This window comes from Eulemur rufifrons, chromosome 27 (genome assembly GCF_041146395.1).
Source record: "Eulemur rufifrons isolate Redbay chromosome 27, OSU_ERuf_1, whole genome shotgun sequence".
NCBI classification, from domain to species: domain Eukaryota; kingdom Metazoa; phylum Chordata; class Mammalia; order Primates; family Lemuridae; genus Eulemur; species Eulemur rufifrons.
The window spans coordinates 18,050,939-18,063,177 of record NC_091009.1 but is presented as its reverse complement, the minus strand read 5'-3'; the positions used below and the strand labels follow the sequence as shown (position 1 = coordinate 18,063,177).

At 38.4% G+C, this 12,239-nt stretch overlaps 1 protein-coding gene across 1 annotated transcript in view; it reads right to left on the bottom strand.

Moving 5' to 3' along the window:
• Nucleotides 1-5,207: 5,207 nt before the first annotated feature.
• EPRS1 (glutamyl-prolyl-tRNA synthetase 1) overlaps nucleotides 5,208-12,239 on the bottom strand; it is a 65,231-nt gene continuing 58,199 nt past the window's right edge. Inside the window, exons 29-32 of the mRNA XM_069459754.1 lie at nucleotides 11,929-12,089; nucleotides 9,388-9,466; nucleotides 5,660-5,724; nucleotides 5,208-5,558 (exon numbers count right to left, since the gene is read on the bottom strand). Of these exons, the coding sequence (XP_069315855.1) occupies nucleotides 5,408-5,558; nucleotides 5,660-5,724; nucleotides 9,388-9,466; nucleotides 11,929-12,089 (456 nt within the window). The 3' untranslated portion in view covers nucleotides 5,208-5,407. The remainder of the gene's footprint in view (nucleotides 5,559-5,659; nucleotides 5,725-9,387; nucleotides 9,467-11,928; nucleotides 12,090-12,239) is intronic.

Here is a 12,239-nt window from a genome sequence, read left to right as displayed (position 1 = left end):
ACATAATCAAAGCAATTTTTTTTTAATTATTAGGAATTTCAAGACAAGGCTGGGTGCAGTGGCTCATGCCTATAATCCTAGCACTCTGGGAGGCTTAAGTGGGAGGATCACTTGAGCTCAGGAGATTGAGACCAGCTTGAGCAAGAGTGAGACCCCGTCTCTACTAAAAACAGAAAAATTAGCCAGGAGCCCTAGTGTGTGCCTGTAGTCCCATCTACTCTGGAGGCTGAGGCAGGAGGGTCGCTTGAGCCCAGGAGTTTGAGGTTGCTGTGAGCTATGATGACGCCATTGTATTCTAAGCCCGGGCGACGGAACTGGACTCTTTCTTGGGGGGGAAAAAAAAAAAAAGAATTTCAAGACAGCAACAGCACAGCATTAAACCAGGCACTGTGCAACTGCACAAGTCACATTCACGTGATGCTGGCCTGTCAGGAGACATTTTGAAATTAGAGTCAACATTTCCTGAGCAATTGGATGTGAAGGGATCAGAGAAAGAAAATGTCAAGATGCCACTAGGGTTTTGACGTGGAAGAGCAGGGTTGCAAGTGAGATGAAGGTAAGACTGAAACGACTGCCGTAGGAGCAGTGTCGGGAGAAGGGGTGGAAATGATGTCCAGTTTGGCATGTCCGTTAGACATCCTCGTTGAAATGCCACGTAGGGTGCTGATGAGCCTGGAGTTCAGGAGAGAGGTTTAGGCTGGAAGTATGTGAAGCTGGAAGTTGACAATATCTAGTATTCAAAGCCCTGAGACTGGATGAGGTTACCAGAAAATGTGAGGAGACAGAAAAGGGAAGTAAACACAAAGAGGTGAGAGGGAAGAACCAGAGAGAGAAAAGAGAAAATAGTAGAGAGCAGTGTTCTGAAGGCCTAAAAAGAACGTGTTTCCAAGAGGGAGAATCAGCTGAACCAAACGCTGAGCGGGCCAGCAAAATGAGGACTGGAAGTGAGGACGGCATTTCACATGGTGGATGCTGGGGTGGGAGGTCCCAACAGTTCTACTCTTACTGCCTCTATCTTCCCAGTGAAATAGAAATCGTGATGATCAATGGATGATCAAAAAGGGAAGCATGGGACATTTGAGGAGAAAAAGGTATGAAATAATTGTCTAGGAGAGTGAATGAATGAATGAGGGAAACATAGTACAATTACATATTTAACCTACACACAAAGTAATACTGGTATTACCACCATTGTCACCAGCTTCTATAACCTCTAAAGTTCCTCATTCAACAGGCATCCTCATCACAAAATTTGGTTTTAGTGACATACTTTATTTTGAAATATCCCTATTACATGGTATTTATTTAATTAAATCTTTTATATCATTTCAGTAAAACGATGTTCCAAACTCTCATACGTTCCAGCAAAGTTGAACAAAGACGTCGGCTTAACATCCCCTACTGAACCACAAGAAAAAAAGATGTGTTTGGCCGGGCGTGGTGGCTCACGCCTGTAATCCCAGCACTCTGGGAGGCCGAGGCGGGCAGATTGTTTGAGCTCAGGAGTTCGAGACCAGCCTGAGCAAGAGCGAGACCCCGTCTCTACTAAAAAAATAGAAAGAAATTAGCTGGACAACTAAAAATATATAGAAAAAATTAGCCAGGCATGGTGGCACATGCCTGTAGTCCCAGCTACTCGGGAGGCTGAGGCAGGAAGATCGCTTGAGCCCAGGAGTTTGAGGTTGCTGTGAGCTAGGCTGATGCCACAGCACTCTAGCCCGGGCAACAGAGCGAGACTCTGTCTCAAAAAAAAAAAAAAAATCTTTTATATCATTTCAGTAAAACTGGTGTTCCAAACTCTCATACGTTCCAGCAAAGTTGAACAAAGACATTGGCTTAACATTGCTTATTGAACTGCAAGAAAAAAAGATGTGTTTATTCCTGTTATTTTAAGCCTGAGGGTGTGCCGAGAAGGAAGGGTTAATTCTCCAGGTGTTATCATCCCCACTACAGAAGGGAAGTTCTCAGCATGGTGCTGCCGGTGATGGGATAATCTCAGGCCCTAGTGAAGGTCACCGAGGCTATGGCCTCTTACTAACAACGCTCAGCCCAATTCATTGCCTATCTCCCTTTCTACTACTGATTGCCTGGTTTTGCATCTCCAATCAAACCACTTCAAGGACATACAGCCAAGAAAAGGAAAAATCATGTTTAATGTTTTTTACTCACTACTGCATCCTCTGACACTGTACACAGAGCAGGCATTCACATTTATTTGTTAAATAAATGGCTAGCATTTTCTAGACATAGTAAAAGTGACAAGCCAAGGGCCAAAGCTATGTTTGAACATAACAGGATAGTAGTAGCTGCCTCCCCCAGCTTTTTGATGGTACTGACAACCCCTGAGCACCATAGTTACATGGCAGATGACTAATATTAACAAGAATCAGATGTAAATGGAGTGATCCACCACTCCCTGGTCCAAATGCCTTCCTCCTTGCTTACTTTGTAAGTGTTCTGCTGCTGCTGATCTCAAGGCTCAAATCCTCTCCAAACGAGCTCCATCAGTTGCCATTATTGTCCAAGTCTCATAAAGGCTTCATGTGATTTACTGGCTTAATGAACAACTATTTTAAACATATTACTCCCATGGATGACCTAGAAATTGCTAAGATGTAGTATAGGTACACTTGTCCCAGTGAGCAGAGCCAGTTGTAAATGTGCCTTGACCTGCTTTGTTTTTGCTGTAATGAACACTAAGCACACAATCACTTTTGTGACTCAGTCATACAGCTAGTTTATAGCTGTCACCTGCAAGTAAAATAGTGCTCATTTCTTAAAGTATATCGTATGCATTCAGGTTTATGAAAGGCACCACCACTCTTGATGTATGAACTTTGAAAAAGTCCTGATAATTTAGCTAAATCTCAATTTAAGAAAAAAGCCAATTTATAAGAGGTACATTTTGGGTGAGGGATTCCTTCCTTAACATAATTACCCACTAGAGTTTCTTTAAATATTGACTTCCTTTAAAGTAACAAACTTCAAGCTTTGCTGTGATTAGTCCTACACATCTGAAGTTTCAAAAAATAGAGTGGAGATTTGTCTTTGCACCAGAGATGGCCACCTTCTCCAAAATGGCCAGTGGCTAGGCAAACTGTGCGGTTATTAGTCTCTAATCTAGAGCTTTTAAGCTTTTGTCATGGGCTGACAACAAAAACCCTTGTCCCCTAAAAGCATTTATATTGGTTTTCAGAAAAATAATTAGTAGCTAAAGTAACTACTATAACTAGAGCTATATATTAGGAGCTACTTCCAGTTGACCCTGCAGAATTATAACCAACAGTAGCTCTTACTTACTAGTATGTGCTGGGCATTGTTCTATCATACTGTATGAGGCAGAATAACTCTATGACATAGGTGTTAGACTACTCTCCATTTTACAACTGAAGAAACAGGCAGTTTACATAGTTACTAAGGATAGAGTAAGACAAAGCATTATGAACTGTCATAAATCAATAGGAAATTATGGTTCTGAGTATAAAAATGTGGCTCATATATTTCAGTTGATCTCGTTAAGCTAGGTTATGTGACACACATACTCAAACATCAGTCTCGAAAGCACGCTCTATTTAATCTGCTCTCTATTGGTAATTCCCTATCAACATTAAGAACAATTCTTTAGCGTTCTCATACATATCATCCACTTTTGTGCCTTTGCATCTCTTGGTCCCTCTGCCTGGAATGTCCTTCCTCCTCTATTTATTGCAATTCTACTCATCTTTTAGAGTGCAGCTCAAAATTCAAGTCCTTTTTGAAGTCGTTTCCCTCTACTGGTGTATTAATATGTATCACTACCAAGCAGAAAAGCATATTGGAACAGGGTCCTGAAATAAGAGATTTACCAAGTAAACTAGAAATGAGGGACAAAAGCCACTCCAGGCAAAGGACAGAGACAGGAAATGTGTTGTTTACAGGAAATCCCAAATGGATAGGTGGCAAAGGACAATGCTGGATTGGCAGAAGAAAATAACCGGATGGGTATTGAGCCAGACTAGTCTAAGGGGTTTAAATTTTATCCTGTAAATGATGGAGGACCACAAAAGGGTAATTTTAAGGGGAAGAAAACCATTTTAATAAACTGTTTGTTATAGAAAAAAAATGCTGTGGAAATGTGGAGAGGCCTGGAGAGCAAACTAGAGGACATTACAGTAGTCAGCACAAGAAGTACAGAGGTCTGAAGGCAATCGAGAGGTCTACCAAAGGGGAGACCCAAGAGACATCAGACGTAACAGAAACCTGTTTTGCTGACCAAATGAACATGGTGTTGGAGGGGCTGCCTGGGATGGCTCTTAGGTTTCTAGTTTGGCTGCATTTTGGCAGTGCTAATCTTCCAGGCAGGAAATACTACAGGAGGAGAAGGAGGTCTAGGGGTAGAGGGTGAAATGAAGTTTTGAGGACATGTTGACCTGAACTGCTGGTGCAACACTCAAGAGAATTAAGTATGCAGCTGGAATAGGGTCTAGAGCTCAGATCTAGAGATAAAAAAATGCTGGAGTCATTAGCCTATTAATGCCATTTGAAACTGCGAGACTAGATGAGGATGATCAGGCAGCAGGAGGAGACGGCCAAGTATGGAAGTTTAGTACACCAATGTCCAAGAAGCAGGCCAAGGAAGAAAAGCCAGTGAAAGACTCAACTAACAAAAAGAGAGAGGAAGGGAGGGCAGGTCCTAGGAATAATTTTAATAAAAAGAGTACTCACTGCAGCAGAGTGATAAGGTAAGATAAGCAACTAAGAAGTGAACATTACCTTTGGTCAGAAGCATTCTTAGTGATCTCAGTAAAAACAGTGTTGTGGTGGCGGCAGATGAGTGACGAAAAGTACAGAGTAAGAAGCAGAAGCCCGGAGGGTTGATCAGAAACTGCGACCTTTTTTTCCCCCAAAGACCCAATAGTAACCAGGGAGAAAGAGAAGCTCAAGGAAAAGCTTTATTATTATTACTATTCTTTTTCCATTTGTGGTTTTGCTTTGTTTTTTATACACAAAGATTCAGGGCAATTTTAGATTCAGTACTAGGAGCTACGGAAAGGACGTGCTTCAAGATACACAACGCAGGGGCTAATTGGTGGTTCAAGGTCTGCGGCATCTCGAGGCGTGCTCAGATCAACAGCAGCTACCTAGCTTTCGACTGTCTTCACCTCTTTGTAGGAATTTCCTTGTAGCACATAATGCATTTCAGAAAAAATGAGTAACATAAAACAGTATTAGTTTATGATATTTATTACTGGGGTTGTTTACAGAAAAGCCTTTTTCCACAGTTAATTTGGGCATAAGAATAATTGTGTCATGTGACTTCCTTTTAGAGCTTTTATTTTAAAAAAATCATAAAACTGTATCTGAGAAGATAGTAATATCAATTTTTTAAAAAGTGAGGAGAATTGGACAGGGGGTTTTGTTGTATCCTTTAGTAACTACGACCAAACAGGGTGTAGTACTTGGCAGGCTTCTCGCCACAGATGCACTTGGCTCCAGGCTGCAGTTCACAGAGTGGTTTGAAGGGGATGCAGAGGCTTTTAGCGCCCATGGACGGGGCACCAGGTTCAAGATCTTGATCCCTAAAATTAAAAACAAGTAAGAATTTTATTCATGTATGCTGTACATTGCTATTCCTTTCCACTGCAATGCCCCACGAGTTTGATCATTTAATCATGCTCACCGGGCAGTGGTCTTTTTGATCCAGTCTTCACAGTCAATTTCCCCACAGAATGGAATCTGAACAATCTAAATAAAAAAAGGCAAAGTATTCGATATTTATAAAATCCTTCTATTTTATTCTACAGAAAGATCATTTGAGTTCTCTATTAAACTTATAAGCAAAAAACAGGATAGGTCTCCCAGCCCTTTCAGGCCATGAAAGTATTTGCAAACCTGCTAGAAACTTTGCTCAGAGGTGTAAGAGATAGGAAACAATGTTTTTCCACTATCCAATCCATCTCAATATACGCGTGAATTAGCAGCAAGGGCTGACATTACTATTCCAACAATGTTGGACCATTTGAAACAAATGGGCAACGTAAAGAAGCTGGATAGATGGGTTCCACATGAATTAAACGATCATCAAAAAAGAAATCATCTCGAAGCTTGCCTTTCTTTGCTGTCACAACATAAAGGTGAACCATTTCTACACCGTATTGTTACGTGTGATGAAAACTGGATTCTTTTTGACAATTGCAAGTGTTTGGCAAAATGGTTGGATAAAGATGAAGTGTGTAAACACAGTCCAAAACTGAATACTCATTCAAAAAAGCTAATGGTGTCTGTTTGGTGGTCCAGCGCTGGCATTATCCATTACAGATTCATGAAACCTGGTCAATCAATTACAGCGGATGTCTACTGCAACCAATTGGATGAAATGATGAGGCTGCTTGTGATTAAGCAGCCAAGATTAGTCAATAGAGACAGGTCAATCCTCTTGCAAGACCACATGTTGCCAAAAAAAATGCTGCTCAAGTTACAGCAGCTGGACTTGGAAAATCTCTGTCATCTACTGTATTCACCAGACCTTGCAACTGACTTCCCCTTCTTCTAGGCTTTGGACCACTTCTTGCAAGGAAAAATATTCAATTCTCAACAAGCTGTGGAGAACACCTTTCATGATTTCATCGCCACTCACTCTCCAGGCTTATTCGTTGCTGGCATAAGCAAGCTACTGTTAAGATGGCAAAACTATATCGATAGTTTAGGTACATACTTTGATTAATTGCACTGTTTCTTGCATGAGATATAATAAACTAAACTTTTGATTCGAAATTGGACAGTTCATATTTAATGACCTAATAGAAATTATTTGTGCAATGAAAACTAAAGCAAAAACAAACCTAGAGATATAAGAGCTGAAATAATACAAAGTTACTCCCGGCATTCAAAGTTGATATATCATTAGCATTTATACAAACAAAAAGCATGAAAAAATGTACACTCATAAAAAGTATTATTTAAAATTCATTACAAAAGACAGAATGGAGGAAAACTTTAATCATTGTCTCTAACTTAACAATGATAAAATATTAAGAATTAATTACAAAGAGTATCTTTGGGTAATAAATACAAACCTGGTTTCTCTGAAGCTTTTACTTCTATTACCTTACAAACATTTACAGTTATATTTTTCTAACTTTCAAAAACTTTTTATAGTAAACAAAGTCATATTTTCTTTTTCTCTAAGAAAAAAATTACTAAGGCTTGAGAAGGTTTGTATTTCTAAAACAATTTTTAAAATTTTTAAAACGGTTGTAGCATGTGAACAAATTCAAGTTGTTATTAATTAAATATATTTGGAGTCATAAGTGATAATTTTGTAAACAATGTCTTGATTCTTTCTAGCTTCAAAGTAAAGGTTAGATGATAAGACCTGAGATTTCTAGTCATTTATGTTTGGCACTCTAATATGCAAAGATAGTACGGATTTTGAGGCTATTTATTGAGCCATGAAAAGGTTTTCACTTTTTTATTTTTGATCATTTTATATCTATGTTTTTAAAAAGACATATCTTTAGCAATATGTAATATCTTAAATTCCTTAGTAGAAAATGTTAATGAGAAGATACAGCAGTACTCAAAATCCTAACAATTAATAAAAGATTAGTAATGCATGGCAACAGTAAAAAATATATATTATATATTAGTAGCATTTATTTTTCATTAAATTAAGATTCTCTCCTTGGAAAAATACTAAAATCAAGTCCTACATATCAGATATAAAAATTTGTTTTCATTTATACCAACAGAAGAGTAGAAAAATCAAACTTTCACCTACATTCAAAGTTCCAAAGATCCCTTCCTCCTTCTCCCCTCCTAGTAAATACAATTTTATTACAACAGCCTCAAAGATTACTTGATGGTCAGTCAACACATCTAAGCTGACCAATATGAGGTGTGACAGGGGATGGATCTGACTACTGAATCCAAGAAGCAAAATTTGCTTTCTGGTCTTATGTGCTCTTTGGACATACAACTAAAATACCGCATGTTCGACTTTTGAATAGATGTTGAAATCTCCACAGCAAGTTACCTAATATTAGAATAAAAGATAACGATTCCACTAATACCTGCTGGGATTAATTTCTTTGAAAGCAATGAATTATCTGATACTCTATTGATTTATTAACTCTTAAGCAATGTCTCTAATGAACTGCGCTGCAGAAGTGATTATCATATTTCTATAATAAAACAAAGTTTAAAATCCAATAGTTAATGGAACAAAAAAATCATAAATAAATTACAGTGAAAGAAAACATATACCGCGGCAATGGTTATTCATTCTCTAGCCTTCTATTAAAAGTAGGCAGTTTAAGTAAAAAATTATAGAACCCAAAAAGGTGAAAGATTACAAAGGCAATAAACTAAGAAGAATAGAAAGCTAAATACCGAAGAATTATGAATCTGAAGGGGACTTTGAAATTACATATTTTGTACTTATTTTACAGAATAGTAAATTGAGAGCCAGAGAGATTAACTTTCTCAGCTCATGCAATAAGAGACCTACTAGCAGGTTATGACCATATAACAATTAAAAGTTTTGCCTAAATTCTTGCTCATTCTCAGCATGTAAAAAAAAAAAAAGATATGAAGAAAGTGCATTAAACCGAGACAGAAGACAGCTCTAAATTCTAGCAGCAGGTCTGCTTCTGTGTAGTTGGGGCTCATTCATTTAGACTCTGGTCCATGGTTTCACACTTGTAATGTGGGGACACAGGACTGGTTGTATAATCAAACGTTAAAGTCCACAAGTGATTCATTTCAATAATTAATAACTTTGCAAATCAAATTTCATATTTTTGAAAATGTATAATGTCAGCTAGGAACAGCTGCATACACACAATACATAAAACTGATGCAATCTTAAAGAGCCATTAGCTACCTATTAACAAAAGCCTATGGAGTTTTAAGGAGCCAGAGGTAGCCACTCATTCCAAAAAATAGGCCTGGACATGAACTATACTGTTCTTCACATTATTCAGTAAGTTCAATTTAGAGTTGGGGTATGGTCAGGAAATTGAAAGAAACTGACTTTAGTTTTAGGAATCTGCTCCTTATTACATTTCTAAAGCTAGAACCATGGTTACTTGTAGAAACTTAAACTGAAATAACAAAATGAAAATATTCAATAATGAAGACATTAAGAGGCATACAGAATGCATGTTGTTTAGAAAGCAGCATATCAAGTATGAGAAAAGGCTTTTGCATAATCAGTTCACAAGGACTATCCAAAAATGGTATAACGTTATAATGCTTTGGGAAAGCCAGTAGAAAATAGTATGTAATGTTTAATCATGTTATGTGATTGGCTTAAAAAGGGATTAATGCCATACATAAACTCAATGACTCTTAAAAAACAATTTACTGAAATATTTTTATATTTGAAACTTTTCACAAGTCTCTTACCTTTCCAGAATCTAGTATCTTCTGAAAGTCTTCCATTGTATTAGCCACAGCCATATGAGTCTTAAGGTCTTCAGAAGCCCTACCAAAAAAAAATTAGAAAAGAATACATAATTTTTCTTACAAATAAGACAAGGTTTTAAAAAACACAGACAAACTAAGCACAGTGGCTTGAGCCCAGGAGTTGGGGGTTGCAGTGAACTATGTTGGCGCCACTGCACTCTAGCCCAAACAGAGGGAGACTCTGTCTCAAAAAAACAAACAAACAAACAAACAAACACACACATAAGATAAGCATAACTTAAAGAAAGAACAATAACCTAGATGTCAGAAGAACTCCAATGAATCTCAACTCTCATTGGAAATGACTGGCAATTACCTTATCATTGTACATAATAATGAGCCTTAAATGTATGGGAAATTTGCCAACCACATAGCAATGGGTGACCAAAGCTTTTGCTACTGCTGTTAAATCTCTATTGACCAACATTCCATTCCTGGCTATGCCACTTACCACCTATGGGAGTCTGGGTTATTTTTTAAACCTCTATGGTCTTAGTTTTCCTTTCTACAAAGTTGGAAAAATACTCTAGTAAGTCTAACTACCATGTAGGTAACTATTGTGTTAATTAAACACAAAGTCATAAAACTATTTTGAAAAGGAAAAACACATAAATATATGTTATTCAAGATATTTTCACATACTATGTAATTCTCTTTTTGAAGAACCTTGGGTTTTCAAAATGCAAATAAATACTATTCTTTTCCACATTCAAAGGAACACATTACATGAGGCCCACTCATAGGTGGTAACTCAGGAAGAAAAGACATATTTGTTTATTTCTGAATCTCAGGGCTAAGACCGTGGAACTCTGTGCCAGAGATTGCTAGCTGTCTGCAAAAGCTGTTTCCTCCAGTTCAATAAAAACAAACAAACAAACAAAATATCACCACCCCCCCAGTACCCCCTCCCACCAAGTTCCTTATGTAAAAGACAAAATCAAGCCTTGAGGCTGAGTCATGCAACAACCCCTTCCAAAAGAATAGCTGTAACTAATATTATACTTCAGCCAGGTCCCCACAGAAAGGTAAAAGGCCTCAGGCATCCACAAGGACTAACCCCACAGATCATTCATAAGGAAATTCCTTGCTGGCCTCCCATAAACAAGGAGATGCAAATTGTAACTTTGGGTATAAAAGCTAAATCTAGCTCCTAAAACTAGGTCTGCTAGATTCCACACTAATAATGCTGATCACAAGTTTATCTTCCCAGGTGCAGAACAGAGACAAGATCATTCTTCCATCTACCCAGGGACGTTTACATAATTGATTCTTCACTCCCTAGTTCTCACACATTCACCTTCTCTTATGTAAAATGTAGATTTCCTGGGCCTCACAAGAATGTAATCAATGCTTCTGCTGCCCATCCTCCTCCTCCTTTTTCTGTATGCCCCCTCTCCCCTTTAAATAATGAGTTGTCACTCTTCTTCCCCTTTTGACTTTTCTGTAGTGAGATGGGCCCATGTGACAAAGTTATAGCCAATGAGATCTAGGCTGAAGAGAATCCCTAGAACAGAACCACAGCACTAAATGCACTGTTTAAATGGGAGCAGTAAGAAGAAATAGCTTTAAAGACCTGTTCTTAGTTCAGACGAACTTCAAATGCATTGTATCTTTTGTGGGCCAAACAAATCCTTAAAATAACCCGTCAAGATACTTATTATCAGCCCCATTTTAGGGTAAGCAAGACAAGAGATGCATAAATAAGCACCAAAGCCAAGGCTAGAACTAGTTCTTTCCTGCCAATGCAAGATTTATTGAGGCCTAATGTGAGTTATGCACAAGGTATTAGAAGACAAAGGAATAAATAAGATGTGGGCACTACTCTCCCTCAAACTGAGCCTCTCTTCCCAGTGGTAGTGGGCCTTCCTCTCTGTGAGCAGGAAAGAAAATAAGGTGTCACACTAATGACACCAATCTTCTTGTGCCTCTGTGTGACGATATGTGACTCTGAAAGACTTTCTCTCCATAGGTCAGGGCAGCTCTGAGACCCTTCCCCATCCCTTACCTCCAATCCCAGTCAGGAGGCTCTCAGCCTGGGCCACATTATCATCACCACAGGAACTTTTAACACTATGGCTGCCAGACCCTCTCTAGACCAATTAAACTAGTATCTCTGGGAGGGGCCCAGGCACGGGTATTTATTAAAGATTCCCAGGTGCTGCCAATGTGTATTCAGCAGGTAAAGAGTCAATGCTTTAATGCTTCACATTTATATCCACATAAAAGCCTGGGTCTAAAATTAACCTAAATTAGTCCAGGACAGAAAATCCATTGCTGCAAACCTAGTTGGCAGCAGAAGGCACTTAAGAGAATAACCATGGTACAAGTTAAAAACCCAGAGAGTGGCAAGGCAAGTCAAGTAGCGTGGGAGTTCAGAGGGAAAGATTACTTCCAGCTGGGGTAACCCCAAAATTCCTTCACACAGATCTCAAAGTTTGAGTAGGATTTGAAGACAAGAGACACAGAACTTGTAAAAACTACCTTGTGAAAAGGGTAACATGGATGTCTTCCAAAATAGCCTGAAGTTTAGTCTCAGCCTCATTTTCAGCAACTGTCAGCTTTTCCCCAGTATCTCGTCTGACAGCTACAAACTGACAGCTCTTCATATCACGTGGCCCAACTTCAAGTCTAATTGGGACACCCTACAAAACAAAAAAGGCAGTTAAAATGATATAGCCACACCTTCAGTTGAATATACAGACTTATTTCATGGTTTTATCTTCTATAAATAATAAAAACCCAAAAAGTAAAAGCATAGCTAAACAAGAAAAACGCAGGTAACATTAACAAGA